Source organism: Aedes albopictus, chromosome 1 (genome assembly GCF_035046485.1).
Source record: "Aedes albopictus strain Foshan chromosome 1, AalbF5, whole genome shotgun sequence".
Taxonomy (NCBI): Eukaryota; Metazoa; Arthropoda; class Insecta; order Diptera; family Culicidae; genus Aedes; species Aedes albopictus.
Genome location: NC_085136.1, coordinates 234,407,108 through 234,432,099, shown reverse-complemented (window position 1 = coordinate 234,432,099; position 24,992 = coordinate 234,407,108). Strand labels below are relative to the sequence as shown.

The window sequence follows — 24,992 nt, the reverse complement described above, 5'->3', positions numbered from 1 at the left end:
AATATAAAGCCTGCTGATAACCTTCAATTTCCAAGAAAAGCAAAAGTGGAGCAAACGGATCGAATAACAGAAGCAGACTCGGCAACGAATTAGGAAAAACGATTGGAAAGTCGGATATTGGAACGTTAGAATTTTATATGAGCCCGCGCGTACATATTAGGGTTGCGTGCAAAGGGCTGAAACACAAAAGGCTTGAATAACAAAAGGCTGAAAATATCAAAAGACTGAAACCACAAAAGGCTGAAATGAAAATTCAACGCCGTCAATTCAAAAACAGCCGTTCTTAAGATCATATCAAGTCCACGGTATGCTTTATTGATCAGCTACATGATTATAGCAATATTTCTCAAAGGAATAGCCTACTTTCAGAAGCAGAGAAAATCTCTGACGATATTGTTGGCAACTATAATGCCAACAATTATTACAACAGCATAACTCGGAAGGAAAACCCTTGTTTAAAGAATGAAAAATTTACCTATTGAAATAATATCAGTCACATTTTGTGTAACTGTGTGACCCATATAGCCGGGAATTCAAAAAGACCAAGCTGGGGGTAACCGGTTCCATTCCCGGACAGTCAAGACATTTTTCGTGATGAAAATTGTCGCGGCTTTGTTGCGCATACAGTAGTGTCTTGCCCGCCACATAGAATGCATTGAGTGCATAGAATGTTCATTGGCAAGGGAACTTCTCAGCTAATACTTCCACATTATAGAAAACGAATCTGAGAAGCGGGCTTTGCTATAGTTGAGGTTACGTCAAGAAAGAGAGGATTTGAAATTTTGGTATGCATCATTATACTTCTGACTAAACCCATACCTCTAAATCATTTCATGCGTTTATGTACTTTCAGCCTTTTTTAGCTTTCAGCCTTGTGTGATTTCAGAATTATGTTACAACTATATAGTTTCAGCCTTTCATGTTCAGACTTTTGTGCATTCAGACTTTTGTAATTCAGCCTAATGTTGTCATCCCACGTATTGGGGTCCTGGTGCGGGAACTGCAGAATGTCGGCGTAAATAAGGCAGCTATCCAGAAGATACGCTGGCTCAGAACCGAAGAACGCGAATTTCGAGCGATCGGGTAGTGATCGAGAGGCAGATGAAGCAAGTTACAGGTAGGGAAGTGGAACCATCTCGTAAGGGGTCCTATTTTGGGCCCTTTTTGCTATAACTCAGCCAATTCTGAATCAATTGACACAGTTTTAGAAACGCGATGAGATACGTATAGTATCTAGCCGTGTACAAAATTTCAAGTCAGTTGGTTTGGAATTGACTGGGTTATAACGAAAAGTACCTAAAATACCGGCCGCTGCGCAAGTGGTTCGCTACCCTATGCCTCGATTCAGTGGCCATCTCAATTTTTGAAATGTCTATAGAATCAAATTTTACATAAAATCGAAGAAAATTTTTTTAATATAATTTTTATTTAAATTGCACACCAAACTGTACCAAAACATATGAAAACTGAGTTTTCGATAAAAACACAAAGTTACCCATGTGATAAAAGGCTCGGAGATTTTGGCATACATTAGTAATTCATGCTAAATAACGAATAAACCACTATCTCGCTAGCTTATTACGATCGAAATCTTTTGTCTTAAAAATATGTATGATTGATTCAAAATAAAATCCCAAAGAATTTCGAAAGAAAAGATCCCAAAAATTCAAAAAAGTTCAGAATTTTATTCAAGGATTCCTTCTAAAATGTCTCTGAGGACTTACCCTGGAATTCCTTTACGAATTGCTTAAAAAAATCCTTTGCAAATTGCTTCAGAAGTTCCTCCAGGGATCCCATCAGAAATTTCGAGTTTCGTGACAAGCACTTGATAGTACTTGACAATACACTTACGAGTAGTGTAGGTTTCTACCGCTGTCTACTCGGTCGCCTTTTGGTGTAATTTTGCGTCAAATAAAAGTTAGTAAACCCAGAATTTTCAACTTTATTACGATTGTCTCCGAAGAAAACTTTCCAAATCAAATGATTAAGTGACCGATTATTTCAGAAAATTTGTTATGTGTTGCTCCAGAAGAGCCACAAGGAATTCTTTTAGAGGTTGTCCATAAATGACGTAGCTTTTTGGGGGGGAGGGTGTATTTGTGATTTTGTGACGAAGTGTGACGATAGGGGGGGTAGGGGTTTATGATATGCTACGTAGCTTTCTACTAAGCCTATTGAAAAAAGTATTGTATGTATGTATGTATGTATGTAGGTAGCCACCATCCTAGCTTGAGTCTTGCTCTGCATGCAGTTCCACTTAACAGTAAAGATCAATTTCATTACCACCCTGACTTCAACATACCACTGTATGAAGGGCCAAAAGGGGGTGTGGCGGACCCGTAAGTAGAGACACTTACGCGAAATCCGCGGGTTTAAGAGAATCTCCTTCCAGCAATATGATCCAAAAGGGTGAATAATGAAATTTACATTACTTGTCAAGCTTTCTACGGGATGGTTTGTCACAAGAAGGGCGCGTCAAATCCATTGCAACTGTTGGGATAGAAGAACCCATCTACAAGGATGTTATAGTTACTTCTCACCACACTCCGGCTGGCAATCCACTCCGTCGTACAGTTACAACTTCAATGATGCCCTGATGCACCCTCCCAACCCCATATGATTATATGATTATATAATTATTTAAATATAATATTTGAAGGAAATTAATGATGAATGAAATATAATATAATCAAAAAATATAATAATAATAAATAATAATAATAAATCTAATGAAATGAAATGTATTGTAACGAAATGAAATAAGATATCAATTGTAGATGAAGTAAATGAATATTTTTCGGTGACGAGGCCTTTTACATCATAGATGATAGGGTAGAACATTATTATAGTATCTAAATGTAAACACGAAACACGATAGATGATATATAATCAATCACTGCATAAAGGACCAAAAGGGGGTGTGGCGGACCCGTAAGTGGAGGCACTTACGCGAAATCCGCGGATTTTTAAGAATCTTCTTGGAGCGGACCTGGTGTGGTGGTTAGAACACTTGACTATCACGCCGAGGACCTGGGATCGAATCCCACTCCCGACATACTCCCAAAAAAAATGGGGGTTCTTCCTTCGGAAGGGAAGTAAAAAGTGGGTCCCGAGATGAACTAGCGTAGGGTTAAAAATCTCGTTAATACAGACAAAAAAAAAAAAAAAAAAAAAAAAAGAATCTTCTTCCAACAGTATGATCCAACAGGGTGAATAATGAGATTCACATCACTTGTCGACCTTCCTACGGGATGGTTTGTCACAAGAAGAGCGCGTCAAATTCATTGTAAACCATCTACACGGATGTTACAGTTACTTCTTACCTCTCTCCGGTTGGCAACCACTCCGTCGTACAGTTACAACTTCAATAATGCCCTCCCAACCTTATTTAGTTATATAGTCAAAAATATAATTCATTATGATGAAATATAATATTGAAATATTATGGCATATTGTATTAAAATATGACATATTGGAATAATTAAATATAGTGCCACGAAATTAAATGTAGCGGTGGGGGGGAGAGGACCTGGTGTGATGGTTAAAGCGCATGCCTATCACGCCGAGGACCTGGGATCGAATCCCACTCCCGACAAACTCACACAATGTGAGTTCTTCCTTCGGAAGGGAAATAAAGCGTGGGTCCCGAGATGAACTAGTCCAGAGCTAAAAATCTCGTTAATACAGCTAAAAAAAATATAGCGGACTGAAATAAAGTATCATTTGTATATAATTTGTATTAGTATTATTTACTGACGAGTCCTTGTATGACCTAGATGGTAGGGTAGAGAATTCCACATTGATAAAATGTCAACGCAATAGCTAATATATAATCAATATTAAAATATAATTTAACATTCTTCCCGCATTAGCTGATGCTCGCCCCGCTGACGTAGTGCCTGTTTAATAATCATAATGACCCCAATGCACGACTAGGTAAAAGAATAAAGTATATAAAAAAAAACAAAGGTAATAAAATATACATTAGCTATTTGAATTCAGCATATCGCTGAATAGAGGTCCAAACAGGAGGTGTGGCTGGTCCGTTAGTATACGCGGCAGTCATTTACCAGTCATTTAACGACCTAAATGGTAGGGAAAACATTATTATGATAATATTGCCAAAAAAAGATAATATATAGGCACAAACGAAATATTCATAATGTAATAAATTATATTATGGTATAATCAAAGGTAATCGAAAATACATCATAATATAAATTATAATGTAATGTAAAATGATATTTTGAACATACGTTATTTGACAACGAATAGCATTATTACTGTTGTCTTTGAAGTATTGTATTAAATAGTAGCCCTTGATAATCTATATATATATAAATGAGTTTGAAGTTCCTTTGAGGCAACAAAACAAGCCTATTGAAAAAAGTATTTCGTAATTAATAAAATTTTTAATTGCATTAAGTATTAGTAAATCGAAGAGAAAATATATTGCATGATTTCTCTTTCCATTCATAGCAATGTAAATAACAAATAATGGACATAAATGACGGCTTCCTTCCATAATACATGCAGCTATCGGACGCAACAACTCTATCTGAGAAAATGGTTTGAAATGTTTTGTGTACGCAGAAAAATTTCAATATCGCTCAAATGCTGCTCACGACCAATAGTTTGCTGATTGCTATAAGGCACTGCACACCGCTAAGGCTGTTTTTGGCATTATGGCATTATTCGAGGAGTTCCTTATATAGTTTCTACAGAAATTCCTCGAAGAAATCCTACAACAATTTCTTAAGGAGCTCCTCTAGCAGCTTTGTAAGGAATTCCTCATGGTGTTCTTTATAGGTTTCCCCAATAGGAGAAGAATAGCATTTCCACAGGAATTTTCACTGGGAATCCCAGAAAAAAAACTTCTGAAAACATTCCAAATGGATTTGGAGGAACCCATGAAGAAACTTCCAGAAGAATTTCAGAAGAAGCTGTTGGAGGAATCTTGAAAAGAAATCATAGACTAATTCCAAAAGAAATCCCGTGAGGAGTTCCTGGAGCAATACTAGTTGGAACTTTTGGAGAAATCTTGAATAAACTCCTGGAAGAATCTCAGAAAGAGCTATTTGTAGAGTGTCAGAAGGAGCTCCTGATTCAATTTCTGTAGAAAACACGAAAAAAAATTTTTGGGAAAATCCTTGAAATTTTAGAGAATCCAGATTTTTTGGGGAATCCCGGAAAATATCCAGATAGAACTCCTGGTGAAATCTAAGAAATAAAATCCAGGAGGAATGCCAGACGGAACTATGAGATAAAGGGATTCCTCGCGGAATTCTAAGAAATCCTAGAGGAATACTGGAAGAAGTGAATAAAGAGATACTGGAAAAATTCCTAGAGGAGTCCCGGGATAAAAATCCTGGATGAATCCAAGAAGAAAGTTTTCGAGGAATCCCGAAAGAAACACCCAGAAGAATCCAGGAAGCAATTTCTGAAGGAATCCGAAAAGAATTCCTGGAGGAATTCCAGAAGCAACTCCTGGAGAGGTTTTGAAAGAATGTCAGAAGAAATTCTTACAACAATCTTGGAATGAATATCTGATTGAATTCCGGAAGGAATTTCTGAAAAAAAAAACCAGAAGGAACTCCTGGAGCAATCCAGGAAGAACCTTCTTTAGAAAACCCAGAAAGAAGTTCTGATGAAATCTCAAAAGAAATTTCGATAAAAATCCCTGAACAGATGTTCAAAGAAACTGCTGGTGGAAAAGAGGAGAAGAAAACCTTAAAAGAACTCCCGAAGGTGGGTAAACTTAAAAAATGTTAGAAAATATAAATCCCAGAGAAATCTCAGAAGGATCTTTTGGTGGATACTAAGAAGAAACTCCGGATGGAATTCTTGGAGGGATCTCTGAAGGAAGTGTTGGAGAAATTAAAAAGGAAGGAATTCTCAAAAATGGGAATCCCAAAAGAAGCTTCTTAAGGAATTCTAGAATGAAATACTGAAAGAATTTTAGGAGAAACTTCTGCAGGGTCCCTCAAATGTCATGGTGCATTTTATTCCAATGAAACCAATTTGATATTCTTAACAGATTGCAATACAGATTCAATATAGTTATCTTCAACTTCCTGTTCTTCGGCATCAAGCAGAACGATGGGTGGTTTATTGAGTCATTAGCTTTGGTGATAATCTCCACTGGTTGCACTTATGGTCTTGATGTCGGCTATCTGAACCTGGCAGTCGGCAATGTTTTCTTTCTTGATTTTTTTTCATAATAAGTATTCGTTAAACATACAAGTTAAAATTGATTTCATGACAAAGTTTCGATTTTCTTTGCGTTTTTTAAATAAAAAATTTGTTGAGGGGAGGGGGCACGCTATGTCTGAACCAGCAGATTATAAAAATTGAATGTACATCGGGTTTCTTTCCATAAAACATCAGTATTCAAGCTTTATTTTCATTTGCAGAAGGTTTCAAAATATTCCATCGGTGAAATTTTGATTTTTCCATCTTTTTGACCTTTTTTCATATAAATTTGCTTGAAATCCTCATTTTCGGTCGATTTCTCTCCCATACAAAATGTATGGCAAAATTTTCACCGATAGAATATTTTGAAACCTTCTGCAAATGAAAATATAGCTTGCATACTGATGTTTTATGGAAAGAAACCCGATGTACATTCAATTTTTATAATCTGCTGGTTCAGACATAGCGTGGGGGGTTGTTTAACAAGCTACGTCATTCTATGAATGACGGGGGTATCCGAATTTGTGATGAAATGCTACAAGGGGGGAGGGGGGTATTTAAAATCGCTTAAAAAAAGCTACGTCATTTATGGACGCCCCCTTACGAAATCTGACATGAATTGGTTCACCTCCATGCTTTTTCACAAATCATTTCAGAAACTGTTTGAGAAATTCACCCAGTGTTTACTTAAGAAATTACTCTGGATATTTATTCAAGAATTTCTCTAGGCATACGTTTGAAGAATATTCTGGAGAATCCTTCACAAAATCTAATAAAAAAATACTTCAGAAATTCTTCCAAAAAATCTTTCTAAAATATTTTTTTTTTAAGAAATTTCGGAAGTATTCAGCGAAACATTACCTCACGGATTCTTAAAAAAAATTATAGATTCATTCGGAAAGTTTCTTTGGGGATTCTTGGGGATTTTTTTTGGGTTTAGATTCCTCTATTCTACGAATTTCACAAAGAATAGTTTCAGTCCTGGGCACCCACGGTGCACAATGGGAAAAAATAGATATAAAACGCGAATAAATTTAATATCTCTGCTCGGAGTGAATGGATTCGAATGAGTTATTGACACAAACTGCAAAAATCTCTACAGTTTCAGATAAAGAGGGTGTCATTCGCCGCACGATGCTGGAAATCATTGTATCGGGCCCGTTTTACCCCACTCTCTCTATTTTTCACCATTTTAGGAAAATCCTGGAGTGCAAAATAAATGATTTATAAAATTCATGTTTGTGTAAAAACTTCCGTAGTATCGAATGGAGCTGATTTGGCTCACCGCACGGCCTTAAAAATTGAAATAGCTTCAAATAACCCCGATATCCCCTATTTCTTTGAAATTTCACATGCTACTTCACCCGGAGTGGAACGCATTTCATAAGAGTAGGACCAACTCTATGTCAAATTACCGATACTATGGAAGTTTTTACACAAATACGAGTAAGATGAGTCATTTATTTTGCACGCCAGTTGGAAATAGATGAGGGTTTTCTCAAAAAGGGGTGTTAGAGAGTGAGCGGGGTAAAACGAGCTCAATACACTTATTCCCAGCATCGTGCGGTGAATGGCACCCTCCTTATCTGAAACTATAGAGATTTTTGCAGTTTGTGTCAAAAATTCATTTGAATCCATCCACTCCGAGCAGAGATATTGAATTTATTCGCAGTTTATACCTATTTTTTCCCACTGTGCGGTGGTGCAGAGGGCCGAATTGAAAGATTTCCATCCTGGGCGATTGCCAGCCATTGCCTTGACGTGTGGCCAGGTCAAATTTCTGTCGACTTGCTTGATTTCGTTATTGAGGCTGCGCCGCCATAAGCCTCTGGGTCTGCCTCTGCTGCGATGTCCTGCTGGGTTCCAGTCTAAAGCTTGCTTGTAGATTTCGTTTCCGCCCCTGCGTAGAGTGTGGCCGACCCACCTCCACTTTCGCTCCCGCATTTCTGTCGCTATCGGCTTTTGATGACATCGACGATGGAGCTCCACGTTGGAGATCCAATTGTGAGGCCACCATGCACGAATTATATAACGCAGGCATCTATTGCTGAAAACCTGCAGCCGTAGAGTGTTCTCCACTGATACACACCAGGTTTCACTGGCGTCTAGCAGCACAGATTTGACGTTCGAGTTGAAAATTCGGATTGTGCTGCGTCGACTAATCTGGTTGTTTTTCCATAGATTTATTTATCTCGCAAAAAGCAGCCCTCGCCTTCTTGATCCGTGCACCTATGTCGATCTTGGTGCCACCATCGGCCGCCATTTGGTTACCAAGATATTGGAAGCTTTCAACATTCTCTACTGATTAACCAGCTACCGTAAAGCTGGAAGGGTTGACCATGTTTACATCCAACGATTTGATCTTGTTGACGTTGATGGTAAGACTGCATATCAGAGCGATGTTGAGCTAGGAGAGCAACGTCATCAGCCAGTTCGAAGTCATTTAGGTGCTCCATGATAATAGGCTGCCCCAGCAATCCATGATTTAGTTCACGATCAATCGCACCTACCAGGATCCCGTCGATAACCATGAGGAACAGTAGTGGTGACAGTATACATCCTTGCCTCACTCCATCAACGACCCGGATGGGATCGGACAAAACACCGTTGTGCAGTACTCTGCACGAAAATGCCCTGTACTGTGCTTCAATGAGGCCGATGATTTTCTCAAGGAGATCCTTGCGCCTGAGAGCCACTTGAAAAAGGTTTCCAAAGTGCTCGAACCAGCGTTTCAACTGGTCAGCCGGGTCGGCCAGACATGTCTGTTACGGACATCGTAGCATTCATCTTGGTCTCACTAAGGCTACGTGAAACATCGTAGAGGAGACGGATGTCGCCGGTTTCTCGCCTTCGTCGACTGGGGAATCCGCCCACGCTCTTTTGTCCCGTCTACATGAGCGTTTCACTTCCTTCTTGAGAGCCGAATAGCGCTGACGGGCTACGGCCTTGACTCCTCGTGTTTTCGCTCGCTCTATCGCGGCTTTGGCATTCCTTCGCTCCCTCTTTCTTCCTCCAGGTATCACCTGCGATCCACTGCTTTCTCCGGGTGCGTAGCTCACCCAAATTATTCTCGCCGGTGGCGATGAAGGCGATCTTGATGGCGTTAAATCGATATTCTACGCTGGAATATACGCTGTACGGTCAAAGGACCTTTTCAGTGCAGCGTCTTCCAGTCGGCGAGTGTTGAACCCGATTTTCTCCTCCTGTAATGGTCGGACGCAATGTCGGCGCTACGTTTGCTCTGCACATCAAGAAGGCTCCGTCTCCATTTTCCATTTTTAAAACCCACGAGGTATCATATATGTACTATTGTGTAGGAATTGTGTAGGATGGAGGTTGTGTGGAATTGTACAACCAAGTTCCATACTTCCGTACATTTCTTTCCGGGTAGCCAAAAGTAGTGAGGTCGCGAGTTCATTCGGATGTTATCCCTGGCTTCTGGAGAATTGGCAAGGATTTATGGTTTGCATATTTCATTTCATCGTGGAATTCTTTCCCCTTGTGCGCGCGGTGGTGGCACCACATTCGGCGGCGGCGGCAATACAATAAACCGCGAGTTGTATGTATCCGCCAACAGCCCTCTCGTCGTCGTCGTCGTCGTCCCGACCTGCCACGCTCGAGAGTAGTATTTCCGCTCTTTCCCGAGATTTGAAGTGCCTCCGGCAGCAGAAGTGCAACTCTATGATTGCTCACTTCCTATGACAGACTCTGGCAGCAGGAGGCATGGCAGGGTATTACACACTACTGACTTGGCGGGCGGTTGGCTCAACTTGTGACTGTGCTTGCTGCCGCCGGTGATATACTGCCTGACTATGAGGCTTCCCCCTGATGGAGCTTGGGGTGAAGACCGAGAAGGCGCACTCAGATTAGATTATGCAAATAAATTGGGTTTACAGGTGCTTACACTACTGCAACTGTACAGAGAGTGGGATAGAGCTAGACAGACAGTGCAGCTGGGATCATCTGAGAAGCTATTCCGGGTTCAGAACTGGAATTATGAGTGCAGTCAGTGTGGTTGGAGGTTTGTTCAACCGGAATCGTTCTCGGAGCACTCCGTGACCCAGTTGCAGAAAATCAAGTTACGGTAGTGCACTTGCGAAAGTGTACCGTCTTCAAATATTTATGTTTCGGATGAAGTTATCTTCTGGTTTGGGTTCACAAAGAATGGGATTAGAATTGACTGCTGGCTGTCACACTTTATATTCTCACTTCATGGTGAAACGAGGTGGAAATTGACCTGTGATGTATAACGGTTTGTTAATCTTATGAGTTATCCCGAATTTCAGGAATTTGAAAATTAATTCTTCCTCATTTTTGCTTAAAGGTTTAGCCAAAATGTCGCATATAATTGAGCTTGACTTTAAATGTCAAACTCAGAAATGTATCAGGAGTATTTCAGTGGATCCCAGGGATGTTTCAGGGGATTCCCAGGGGGCATACCAAGAATGCTCCAGGAAGATTCAGGTGCGTACCACGGCTAGTTCAAAGAGCTCTTAAGTGGTTTTAGTTTTAGTAGATTCAATCGGGCATCTTCAGGATAAAATTTTAAACTCACCATTGTACTTATCGAAGGCTGTCGGCACGTATTCCGGAATAAACCGATCTTGAATGTAGGACACGATGAGGTTCGTTTTGCCAACTGCTCCGTCACCCACCAGGACACATTTGACGTTCGGTGATTCATCATCTTCGTCATCGACTTTTTCTTTGGTGCAACTGCTACTGCTACTACTGCTGCTGCTACTACTGGATGCCAACTGCTTCTCCTTGCATTTGTCTTTTGATTTTTGCTTTTTTTCTGTGAATTATAAGAATGAAAAAGAAAACACACATTTAGTATAAAATAAAACCAATACTATTCAACCGAATCAAAATCGAACAAAAAAAAAGAAAAAAACAAAAATTAAAAAAATTAATAGGTGCATAAATAAAAAAAGTCGAAATCGAGTTGAAATCGAATCGAAATCGAATCGAAATCGAAATCGAAATCGAAATCGAAATCAAAATCTAAATCTAAATCGAATCGAAATCGAATCGAAATCGAATCGAAATCGAATCGAAATCGAATCGAAATCGAATCGAAATCGAATCGAAATCGAATCGAAATCGAATCGAAATCGAATCGAAATCGAATCGAAATCGAATCGAAATCGAATCGAAATCGAATCGAAATCGAATCGAAATCGAATCGAAATCGAATCGAAATCGAATCGAAATCGAATCGAAATCGAATCGAAATCGAATCGAAATCGAATCGAAATCGAATCGAAATCGAATCGAAATCGAATCGAAATCGAATCGAAATCGAATCGAAATCGAATCGAAATCGAATCGAAATCGAATCGAAATCGAATCGTAATCGAATCGAAATCGAATCGAAATCGAATCGAAATCGAATCGAAATCGAATCGAAATCGAATCGAAATCGAATCGAAATCGAATCGAAATCGAATCGAAATCGAATCGAAATCGAATCGAAATCGAATCGAAATCGAATCGAAATCGAATCGAAATCGAATCGAAATCGAATCGAAATCGAATCGAAATCGAATCGAAATCAAATCGAAATAGAATCGAAATCGAATCGAAATCGAATCGAAATCGAATCGAAATCGAATCGAAATCGAATCGAAATCGAATCGAAATCGAATCGAAATCGAATCGAAATCGAATCGAAATCGAATCGAAATCGAATCGAAATCGAATCGAAATCGAATCGAAATCGAATCGAAATCGAATCGAAATCGAATCGAAATCGAATCGAAATCGAATCGAAATCGAATCGAAATCGAATCGAAATCGAATCGAAATCGAATCGAAATCGAATCGAAATCGAATCGAAATCGAATCGAAATCGAATCGAAATCGAATCGAAATCGAATCGAAATCGAATCGAAATCGAATCGAAATCGAATCGAAATCGAATCGAAATCGAATCGAAATCGAATCGAAATCGAATCGAAATCGAATCGAAATCGAATCGAAATCGAATCGAAATCGAATCGAAATCGAATCGAAATCGAATCGAAATCGAATCGAAATCGAATCGAAATCGAATCGAAATCGAATCGAAATCGAATCGAAATCGAATCGAAATCGAATCGAAATCGAATCGAAATCGAATCGAAATCGAATCGAAATCGAATCGAAATCGAATCGAAATCGAATCGAAATCGAATCGAAATCGAATCGAAATCGAATCGAAATCGAATCGAAATCGAATCGAAATCGAATCGAAATCGAATCGAAATCGAATCGAAATCGAATCGAAATCGAATCGAAATCGAATCGAAATCGAATCGAAATCGAATCGAAATCGAATCGAAATCGAATCGAAATCGAATCGAAATGGAATCGAAATGGAATCGAAATGGAATCGAAATCGAATCGAAATCGAATCGAAATCGAATCGAAATCGAATCGAAATCGAATCGAAATCGAATCGAAATCGAATCGAAATCGAATCGAAATCGAATCGAAATCGAATCGAAATCGAATCGAAATCGAATCGAAATCGAATCGAAATCGAATCGAAATCGAATCGAAATCGAATCGAAATCGAATCGAAATCGAATCGAAATCGAATCGAAATCGAATCGAAATCGAATCGAAATCGAATCGAAATCGAATCGAAATCGAATCGAAATCGAATCGAAATCGAATCGAAATGGAATCGAAATGGAATCGAAATGGAATCGAAATCGAATCGAAATCGAATCGAAATCGAATCGAAATCGAATCGAAATCGAATCGAAATCGAATCGAAATCGAATCGAAATCGAATCGAAATCGAATCGAAATCGAATCGAAATCGAATCGAAATCGAATCGAAATCGAATCGAAATCGAATCGAAATCGAATCGAAATCGAATCGAAATCGAATCGAAATCGAATCGAAATCGAATCGAAATCGAATCGAAATCGAATCGAAATCGAATCGAAATCGAATCGAAATCGAATCGAAATCGAATCGAAATCGAATCGAAATCGAATCGAAATCGAATCGAAATCGAATCGAAATCGAATCGAAATCGAATCGAAATCGAATCGAAATCGAATCGAAATCGAATCGAAATCGAATCGAAATCGAATCGAAATCGAATCGAAATGGAATCGAAATGGAATCGAAATGGAATCGAAATCGAATCGAAATCGAATCGAAATCGAATCGAAATCGAATCGAAATCGAATCGAAATCGAATCGAAATCGAATCGAAATCGAATCGAAATCGAATCGAAATCGAATCGAAATCGAATCGAAATCGAATCGAAATCGAATCGAAATCGAATCGAAATCGAATCGAAATCGAATCGAAATCGAATCGAAATCGAATCGAAATCGAATCGAAATCGAATCGAAATCGAATCGAAATCGAATCGAAATCGAATCGAAATCGAATCGAAATCGAATCGAAATCGAATCGAAATCGAATCGAAATCGAATCGAAATCGAATCGAAATCGAATCGAAATCGAATCGAAATCGAATCGAAATCGAATCGAAATCGAATCGAAATCGAATCGAAATCGAATCGAAATCGAATCGAAATCGAATCGAAATCGAATCGAAATCGAATCGAAATCGAATCGAAATCGAATCGAAATCGAATCGAAATCGAATCGAAATCGAATCGAAATCGAATCGAAATCGAATCGAAATCGAATCGAAATCGAATCGAAATCGAATCGAAATCGAATCGAAATCGAATCGAAATCGAATCGAAATCGAATCGAAATCGAATCGAAATCGAATCGAAATCGAATCGAAATCGAATCGAAATCGAATCGAAATCGAATCGAAATCGAATCGAAATCGAATCGAAATCGAATCGAAATCGAATCGAAATCGAATCGAAATCGAATCGAAATCGAATCAAAATCGAATCGAAATCGAATCGAAATCGAATCGAAATCGAATCGAAATCGAATCGAAATCGAATCGAAATCGAATCGAAATCGAATCGAAATCGAATCGAAATCGAATCGAAATCGAATCGAAATCGAATCGAAATCGAATCGAAATCGAATCGAAATCGAATCGAAATCAAATCGAAATCGAATCGAAATCGAATCGAAATCGAAATCGAATCGAAATCGAATCGAAATCGAATCGAAATCGAATCGAAATCGAATCGAAATCGAATCGAAATCGAATCGAAATCGAATCGAAATCGAATCGAAATCGAATCGAAATCGAATCGAAATCGAATCGAAATCGAATCGAAATCGAATCGAAATCGAATCGAAATCGAATCGAAATCGAATCGAAATCGAATCGAAATCGAATCGAAATCGAATCGAAATCGAATCGAAATCGAATCGAAATCGAATCGAAATCGAATCGAAATCGAATCGAAATCGAATCGAAATCGAATCTAAAATGGAATCGAAATCGAATTGAAATCGAATCGAAATCGAATCGAAATCGAATCGAAATCGAATCGAAATCGAATCGAAATCGAATCGAAATCGAATCGAAATGGAATCGAAATGGAATCGAAATGGAATCGAAATGGAATCGAAATGGAATCGAAATCGAATCGAAATCGAATCGAAATCGAATCGAAATCGAATCGAAATCGAATCGAAATCGAATCGAAATCGAATCGAAATCGAATCGAAATCGAATCGAAATCGAATCGAAATCGAATCGAAATCGAATCGAAATCGAATCGAAATCGAATCGAAATCGAATCGAAATCGAATCGAAATCGAATCGAAATCGAATCGAAATCGAATCGAAATCGAATCGAAATCGAATCGAAATCGAATCGAAATCGAATCGAAATCGAATCGAAATCGAATCGAAATCGAATCGAAATCGAATCGAAATCGAATCGAAATCGAATCGAAATCGAATCGAAATCGAATCGAAATCGAATCGAAATCGAATCGAAATCGAATCGAAATCGAATCGAAATCGAATCGAAATCGAAATCGAATCTGGTTCTGAATTAGTTTCAATTCAATTATTAAAATTCCGTCGTAGTGAAATCATAATCCTAGAACTATCTTTTTAACGACCAATTTACATCATTTACTGACAACCGGTTTCGTCCGTTTAGCACTTGGTTGATTCTTCACCACCTTCCAAGAGATCAGATTATGAAACCATCATTTCCAGCCACCCACCGTTTCAAGTGCAAATGACCAAAAGCCGGTCCTTTTGCTCTCTCTCTCGCTCACTTTTGTGGATGATTCCCGGAAGAAAGGTGGTGATTAGGCGAATACGAAAGCACCAAATAAGTCGGTGGTCGTCCGCACGTTCATGGTTCGGAGTAATTCTCGCCTCTGGATCGAGCACCTTTTTAAAACGGCGGCGAACGACGACGAACGACCAAGAGGCTGATAATAGAAGGAGATGAGAAAGCGCGATAAAAGTGTTTGGGTTATCTCGTTTAGTTTTATTTCGGCTATGAAATTCGGTAATTTTTGACAATTTTTCCGGGGAGAAAGGTTCTGTCGGCGGGTGAGCGAACGAGAAACAATCAGACTCGTTTCGGAAATGGGCATCACCATTTCGATAGTCAATGGAAATGGGATTGACTGGGTTGGACGACGGTTGTTTCTCGGATGATGGTTGTAATTTATCGTCGTCGTTTGAAAGGGTTATCAACGTTCTGTTTAGAATATTAAATTAGATGTAGTTGTCGAAGCAACTTTTGTTGACAGAAGGTCATTAAGATCAAGATATATCTGGCAATGAATTGCCACAGAACAAGCCAGCTTGTGAATGTTGAAACCTATTAAGCCTAAAGAGATCATTTTAGGGTAGATCATAAAATTATTTTTACTTCATACCACTGGTTCTCGGATTCTCTGATTCTCGGATTCTCGGATTCTGTGGTTCCCCGATTCTCTGATTCTCTGATTTTCTGATTCTCTGATTATCTGATTCTTTGATTCTCTGATTCTCTGATTCTCTGATTCTCTGATTCTCTGATTCTCTGATTCTCTGATTCTCTGATTCTCTGATTCTCTGATTCTCTGATTCTCTGATTCTCTGATTCTCTGATTCTCTGATTCTCTGATTCTCTGATTCTCTGATTCTCTGATTCTCTGATTCTCTGATTCTCTAATTCTCTGATTCTCTGATTCTCTGATTCTCTGATTCTCTGATTCTCTGATTCTCTGATTCTCTGATTCTCTGATTCTCTGATTCTCTGATTCTCTGATTCTCTGATTCTCTGATTCTCTGATTCTCTGATTCTCTGATTCTCTGATTCTCTGATTCTCTGATTCTCTGATTCTCTGATTCTCTGATTCTCTGATTCTCTGATTCTCTGATTCTCTGATTCTCTGATTCTCTGATTCTCTGATTCTCTGATTCTCTGATTCTCTGATTCTCTGATTCTCTGATTCTCTGATTCTCTGATTCTCTGATTCTCTGATTCTCTGATTCTCTTAATCTCTGATTCTCTGATTCTATGATTCTCTGATTCTCTGATTCTCTGATTCTCTGATTCTTTGATTCTCTGATTCTCTGATTCTCTGATTCTCTGATTCTCTGATTCTCTGATTCTCTGGTTCTCTGATTCTCTGATTCTCTGATTCTCTGATTATCTCTTTCTCTGATTCTCTTATTCTCTGATTCTCTGATTCTCTGATTCTCTGATTCTCTGATTCTCTGATTCTCTGATTATCTCTTTCTCTGATTCTCTTATTCTCTGATTCTCTGATTCTCTGATTCTCTGATTCTCTGATTCTCTGATTCTCTGATTCTCTGATTCTCTGATTCTCTGATTCTCTGATTCTCTGATTCTCTGATTCTCTGATTCTCTGATTCTCTGATTCTCTGATTCTCTGATTCTCTGATTCTCTGATTCTCTGATTCTCTGATTCTCTGATTCTCTGATTCTCTGATTCTCTGATTCTCTGATTCTCTGATTCTCTGATTCTCTGATTCTCTGATTCTCTGATTCTCTGATTCTCTGATTCTCTGATTCTCTGATTCTCTGATTCTCTGATTCTCTGATTCTCTGATTCTCTGATTCTCTGATTCTCTGATTCTCTGATTCTCTGATTCTCTGATTCTCTGATTCTCTGATTCTCTAATTCTCTGATTCTCTGATTCTCTGATTCTCTGATTCTCTGATTCTCTGATTTTCTGATTCTCTGATTCTCTGATTCTCTGATTCTCTGATTCTCTGATTCTCTGATTCTCTGATTCTCTGATTCTCTGATTCTCTGATTCTCTGATTCTCTGATTTTCTGATTCTCTGATTCTCTGATTCTCTGATTCTCTGATTCTCTGATTCTCTGATTCTCTGATTCTCTAAATCTCTGATTCTCTGATTCTCTGGCTCTCTGATTCTCTGATTCTCTAATTCTCAGATTTTCTGATTCTCTAATTCTCTGATTCTCTGATTCTCGGATTATCTGATTATCTGATTCTCTGATTCTCTGATTCTCTGATTCTCTGATTCTCTGATTCTCTGATTCTCTAATTCTCTGATTCTCTGATTCTCTGATTCTCTGATTTTCTGATTCTCTGATTTCCTGATTCTCTGATTCTCTTATTCTCTGATTCTCTGATTCTCTGATTCTCTGATTCTCTGATTCTTTGATTCTCTGATTCTTTGATTCTCTGATTCTCTGATTCTCTGATTCTCTGATTCTCTGATTCTCTGATTCTCTGATTCTCTGATTCTCTGATTCTCTGATTCTCTGATTCTCTGATTCTCTGATTCTCTGATTCTCTGATTCTCTGATTCTCTGATTCTCTGATTCTCTGATTTTCTGATTCTCTGATTCTCTGATTCTCTGATTCTCTGATTCTCTGATTCTCTGATTCTCTGATTCTCTGATTCTCTGATTCTCTGATTCTCTGATTCTCTGATTCTCTGATTCTCTGATTCTCTGATTCTCTGATTCTCTGATTCTCTGATTCTCTGATTCTCTGATTCTCTGATTCTCTGATTCTCTGATTCTCTGATTCTCTGATTCTCTGATTCTCTGATTCTCTGATTCACTGATTCTCTGATTCTCTGATTCTCTGATTCTCTGATTCTCTGATTCTCTGATTCTCTGATTCTCTGATTCTCTGATTCTCTGATTCTCTGATTCTCTGATTCTCTGATTCTCTAATTCTCTGATTCTCTGATTCTCTGATTCTCTGATTCTCTGATTCTCTGATTTTCTGATTCTCTGATTCTCTGATTCTCTGATTCTCTGATTCTCTGATTCTCTGATTCTCTGATTCTCTGATTCTCTGATTCTCTGATTCTCTGATTCTCTGATTCTCTGATTCTCTGATTCTCTGATTCTCTGATTCTCTTTCATTCTCTGGATCTCTTTCATTCTCTGATTCTTCCTATCTCTGAATCTGATTCTCTGATTAAGTTATTCTCTGGGTTTGTGATTATCTGATTCTCTTACCTTAATATTTTTGTTACATTTGCGCAACAATTATTTTTATTCGTAATAAAATCTAAACTTGATAACTTTCCATTCCCATTACAGTGCTTTCATTGTTGAGTGGTCTTCTTTGTTTTCCCCAAAAGTTCTCTTCCAACATTGAAAGAAAAAGTTATTTTTCTCTCCCAATTCTTAACTTAAAAAAAGGTCAGCCCAAAAAAAGGCACCCTGAAAAAGCGAAGGATTATTCACCAGCTGACGCGACGACCGTGTAGATCTCCGCTGCTGCCAGCCTACTTTGATTCCCGAAGCAAACACTTTGTTATTCCGTGAATGTAAACGCAACACAACGCAGAAAAAAGTCCAAAACTTGGAAGGCAGAAGGAGAAGGAGCACGGCAGGCTTCAGGTAAAAGATATCTCTTAGGAATCGATCCAAATGCTGGTGCTACGACGACGACGACGACGAAAATGCCGGCAAAAAGCAAACCCGCAAATCTTTTCAAGTTGAGTCACCCGTGAAGCGAAATAACATGCAACCGAAAAGACCGGGGGGATTACTTTGGACGTGAGATCTAACCGGCCAAGGTGTTCTCACTCTTTTTTTCTATATTTATAACGCAGACAAACATGAACTTATTCACTCACACTTTGTTGGGTCGAGTCGTACCGAATTTATTTTTTGCTTCAGCGATTGAATCCTGTCAACTACCTGGTATTATGGGAGGAGGTGCCCAATAAAAATGTTTGACGGAAAAATATTAAAGCAACGTTTCAATTAAAGATTACCATATGACGAATCGTTAACTAGATTTTGATACATTTTCAAACTACTGAGAACTGCAAAATGGAAACTCTGACATATTTTCAACTATATATTTTTTGTTTAGTTCAGAATTCAAACCTTTTCAGTTATTTAACTTACCATACAATAACCATACAACTTAAAGTTGTATATCATATGGTATATAGTACCTAATGGTATTTGGATTTATAAATTTTGAGATGTTGCTTTTTTTGGCATTTCTGTTTTCCAGATTATGGAGTGGAAACAGAAACAGTGCGAACCTGAGTCAAAAATATGACAACTGGTATTTTTTTCTCGGGCATCCCAAGCACCAACGCAGCATCTTTTCAAGTTCACGGCCTATGATCTCTGAGCTGATTTACTGTTGTCGTCATCATCATCGTCGTCGTCGTCGTCGTCGTCGTTGTCGTTTTCGTTGCTTCCTTGATGTTGTTGATGAATGGCAAGTTTTTCTCTTCGTTCGCATTTGTTCAATCGCCAAAAACTTGGTTTGAGGTGACCTTCAAACGGGTGGTGGATTCAATTTCCGGTCCGAGTTCGTGCGGAAGTTAGTCCGTAAATCTGGCATCCGGTTTTGATGTGCGTTTTCGGGGGCATTGGTTTTCGTTGGTGATTGAATTGCCTCAATTGTGGTATCCATATAATTCAAAAGGGTGATCTGCTAGGGATTTGATGATTTCCAATCACTTTTCACGGTAATTATGTTTGGTCGGGTTTGCTTAACGAGATTCCCTTTTGTGGGTCACGGGGTCTGTGGGTCAGGAAATTAAAGAATGAGAGTATCGAAGGAATAAGATAATCATAAAGTCGGTCCTCCCCAAGCAACCAAAAGTTCGGATAAAATAGCATGTTTGGGCTTAATCAGCTATTCGAAGGTATATGAATAGCATTCTATTCAGCTCACTTTTTAAGTAATTAACCGAACTTCAGTTCACAAAAAGTACACTTGTGTCGCTGAAAGGAACGCTATTCAGCTTAAAAATAAACTTCGAAAATATGAAAAAAAATATTGTTTTGCCCACAAAAGTAATTTATTATTAAGAACCATTAGTTCATGTGGAATCCAAATCGACTAATACCTTGAAATAATGTTTGATGTTTTTTACTTACTGAGATTTGAACTCGGGATCTCCTCGTTGAAAGTCGGTGCCTAACCACTACTCCATGTATGTGTTGTTATGCACTGTGGGATTTTACTCAATGTGCTGATATCATATAGTAGAGCTCAATCAGGTTCGCGTGTGAACTTTCCCTGAACTTGGAATAGTTTTTGAAGTCGAAAGTTCGAAAGAAGTTCACGTGGAACTTCTTGTGAACTTACGCAGTTTGACATTTTCAGTTTGTTGTGGTTCGCAGTGCAAAGCAATAAATTAAGGCCAGTGTATCGACTTCAAGAAAAGATTATAAGTTTTCAGTGAATACGATTGCGTCGATTACCGGTGCGCTGCAGTGACAAGTGAGACGGGTGTGAAAACATCCAGCAAAGCTGGAAAATTTTTGTGCGCAGCCGAAAAACCCCCGGCGGCATCCTGGGGGGAACAGTTTTCCGCTGCGGGGGCAGCCTTTGAGCCACACAATACGGATCCTTTGCATTGATTACAAGTAAGTACGTTCAAATATTAGGCTGACACACATTTCGATTTTCTCTAATGTCACCCCCCCCCCTCGGAAAATTTTGGTCGGAATTCGACATTTTGAGGGGGGACACAAATAAATTATACAAAAATTTAAAAATTTTGGACTGAAATTAGAGCTGTCGAGAAAATTTCTTAACAAATCCAATGAGTTTTACAATTTTGCCCAATTGTTTGGGTAATTTTTCAACAAATACATTTATTATTTATTATCCACCCCCTTGACGAGTCAACGAGCAAAGTGACAAAAGAAGAAAATGAGATTTGTTCCGGCCTTATAGTGGAACAAAGTGTACTTGTGAAATTAACACAAGCTGTGGCTGCTGGGCTCGATTTCCGAGTAATTTAATTGAATGAGAACTTCTCCCCGGCCCCGCTGTCGCCGAAGTTCAAGTGAAGTTCACTTTTGGTACGGTTAATATTTATCCGAACTTTCAGTAGTAAGTTCAAAACAAGTTCGAAACAAGTTCGGAACGGATGATTTTAAGTTGTTGGAATATGTTCAAATGAACTATATTTGAATTTTAAAGGCACGCAAAAGTTCAACATGAGTTCGGTTAATATTTGATTGAACTCTGTTTTAAAGTTCAACATAAGTTCTTTTTGAACCTTTTTTCGACTTTAATGTCGTTTTGAAGAGAAATCAAAAGCTTGTACATGTACTTCCAAGTTCATAAACAATACAATAGTAACTTTTTGGAGAATTAAGTTCAACGAAACCTGGAATTGAACCGAACTTGAACTTCTGAGTTCGTTCTTCAAGTGGAATCCGAACTTTTGGTTGCTGATCAGTAAGCTGCGGAGTTGGTGTCAGCCCTCCGAACAAAATCCAATGGCAAAGACCACGCGAGGGAAAAGTATTAGCGATTAGAAACTCGGTACATGAAAGTTTATATCCCTCAATTCTACCAAGAGCACCCGCATACTAATACATCGGCCGATTCGGTATCTTAGCAATGCAGGAAATGTATTGGACAGGATCCATGGTGCGAGCGTTTAGAGGTAATCCATACCATTTTCCAGAGCTTCGACAACACACGTGAGCTGGGAACAGCTTTTATAGATCGACGACAGAATGTGAAGGTTGACCATCAAGGCGCGGTTCTTCAACATCAGCATAATAAACGTGCACAGCCCACAATCCGGAAGCACTGATGATGACAAAGATGCATTTTACGCGCAGTTCAAACGCGAGTACGACCACTGCCCAAGCCACGACGTCAAGATCAGGTAACCTAACCGATCAGGTAGGCCAGGGGGAGTAATTCAGACCAACGATTGGACAGTTCAGCGCCCACCAGCTGACGACCACCACGTTCTGAATGACGGACGACACTTCTCCGACATTATCGAAGTCATGACCTACCGTGGCGCCAACATTGACTCAGACCACTACCTGGTGATGGTCAAACTGTGCCCAAAATACTCCGTCATCAATAATGTATGACACCGGCGACCGTCACGGTATAACCTAGAGCGACTAAAACAACCGGATGTCACCTCAGCATACGCACTGAATCTCGAGGCAGCATTGCCAGACGAGGGCGAGCTCGACGTGGCCCTCCTAGAGGACTGCTGGGGAACGGTAAAAGCAGCCATCCTGGAAAGGAGTCGACGAAACGAATGGTTCGACAAGGAGCGCAGACCAATTAGGGAGGAGAAGTACGCAGCATGGACGGTAATGCTGCAGCAAAGGACCCGAGAGAACGTGGAACGTTACAAACAGAAGCAGAAACAGCAGACCCGTATCTTTCGAAAAAAAGCGCCGCTTGGAAATGGAACTGATGTGCCGTTACCATGAAACTTGGAAGTTCTACGAGAACCTCAACGCATCCCGCAATGGCTTCGTGCCGCGAACCGAAATATGCAGGGATAAGGAAGGATGCCGCTTGACTGACGGACGTGAGGTGATCGAAAGGTGGAAGCAGCACTTCGACGAGCACCTGAATGGCGTGAGGGACGTAGGCAAGGGAGACCACGACAACGGGAACGACTACGCCAATGATGCAGAGGTTGGAAATGAGCCTACTCCCATGCTGAGGGAAGTTAAGGATGTCATTCACCAGCTCAAAACCAACAAAACAGCCGGTTAGGATTATATTGCAGCTTAACTCATCAAGATGGGCCCAGAAAAGTTGGCCACCTGTCTGCACCGGTTGATAGTCATGATCTGAGAAACCGAACAGCTACTGGAGGAGTAGAAGGAAGGTGTAATCTGCCCCATACACAAGAAAGGAAACCATTTGGAATGTGAGAACTTCAGAGCGATCATCATTTTGAATGCAGCCTATCCCAGATCATCTTTCGTCGTCTATCACCTAAAACGAATGAGTTCGTGGGAAGTTAGTAAGCCGGCTTCCTCGATGGCCGGTCGACATTGGACCAGATCTTCGCCGTATGGCCAACCCTTCAGAAATGCCGTGAATCCTACTAGATCCTAACGCCCCACCTGTTCATCGATTCCAAAGCGGCCTGTCGTATGCACAGAGCTATAAAATATCTTAGACGAGGACAGCTTTCCCGGGAAGCTTACCCAGACTGATAAGAACAACGATGAATCACGAGCTCGTTACACTCTACGGTGAACCCAAAATTTTGATTTTATTATAGCAAAATAGGTTATTATTCTGATTAGACCGGTTCTTGTTACAATTTAAGATCAAAATTTTATTGCATACGGTTCATTGAATCCGGAGATATTACAGCTTAAACTTGGCTATCGAATAAATATACCTTTTTCTAGAATCTTTATAACCTCGTGTAGAATGGCCCGATCTTTTCCAAATTTGAACCACTGTTACACAACTAGTTGATGAACTCACAGTAAAAATTTGAAAATATTTGATGCCCTTTTCGAAAAGTTCCAGCAGGTTGAACATTTTTTGAAAAGTGAAAATTTTACCTGTCCCAGTTATTTTGAGTATCCCCTGTATTTATCCAGAACACTACCCGAGGAAAGGCGGATATTAAAATTATAGCAAGTTCTGTTACCTGGTTATCATTCATTTGATGATTGAGTTTGTTATCATTAAGGTTGAATTAAGAGCCAACATAACAAAAATGATAACTCAAATTTACTCCACCAATACCAAAATGATTAGAAGTTGAGTTATCATTGAGTTCAAGTTGATAACTAATTGTGTTATACACTATTTTATTCAATATTACATTTAGTTATCAACACGAAAAAATACAGCTGATTGATAACAGGTTTTGTTAACATTTAGTTATCATTCAGGGCTATTTTATCGACCAAAATAGTAAAAATCTACTTTACCGACATAGTTAGCAGCTGGAAAACAGTTTCTTATAATTATAACTCATGTTTTCAACTATTGCGCCCAGTGGGTCTCGAACCCTGATCGAGTGATTACCGGTCGCAGCCGATAGCCCCTATACCAACGGGACTCAGTGAGAGGGAGAGTAGTTGAAGGCTACGCTTTCGTACTCTAGTCGCAATGAAGATGGAGAGCGGAATCTATTTTTAGATTTGAGGTCCACCAGACCCTCAGTTTTGGGAAAACTTTGAAATGTGCGTTTGGAAACTGATAACATACCGTATGCGTGATAATGTTTGCACCATCGTCAAATAAAATTCCAGTTTGACTTGTGAAGACAAAGTATTGGTTTTATTTGCAGGCATTTAAGCTATTACTAATATCCTAGTAGGCTGTGAATAAAAGTGTTGATTTTCTTAGTTTTACACTTGCATAATGACTAAGTGGCAACCTAGCTGGTGATTTGTCCACGCGCAAATGTCGAAAAGTATCCGTGGTAGTGTCAAAGTCAAGATTAACAATTTTTGAATTTATTTTTTTATTTTGACATTGCCAAATGGTGTAGACATTGGCACACAAACAAAAGTTATAATAACTATTGATTCTGGAATTTGGTACGGATCGATAGTTTTTCGGAAATCGAAAAAAACGGAGGTTGCGTTCGGGCAAATTCAAGACTTTCTTATATGCCATTGGTAATAATGTAAGTTTTTTTTCTATGGTCG

The 24,992-nt window shown here is 39.1% G+C and overlaps 1 protein-coding gene across 6 annotated transcripts in view; it reads right to left on the bottom strand.

The window, feature by feature from the left end:
• The window catches only part of LOC109399828 (uncharacterized), a 241,286-nt gene that overhangs the window by 67,996 nt on the left and 148,298 nt on the right, over positions 1-24,992 (bottom strand). For all 6 annotated transcript variants that reach the window (XM_062846436.1, XM_062846433.1, XM_062846434.1 and 3 more), the window contains exon 4: positions 10,748-10,990. In XM_062846436.1, coding sequence (XP_062702420.1) covers positions 10,748-10,990 — 243 coding nt within the window. The remainder of the gene's footprint in view (positions 1-10,747; positions 10,991-24,992) is intronic.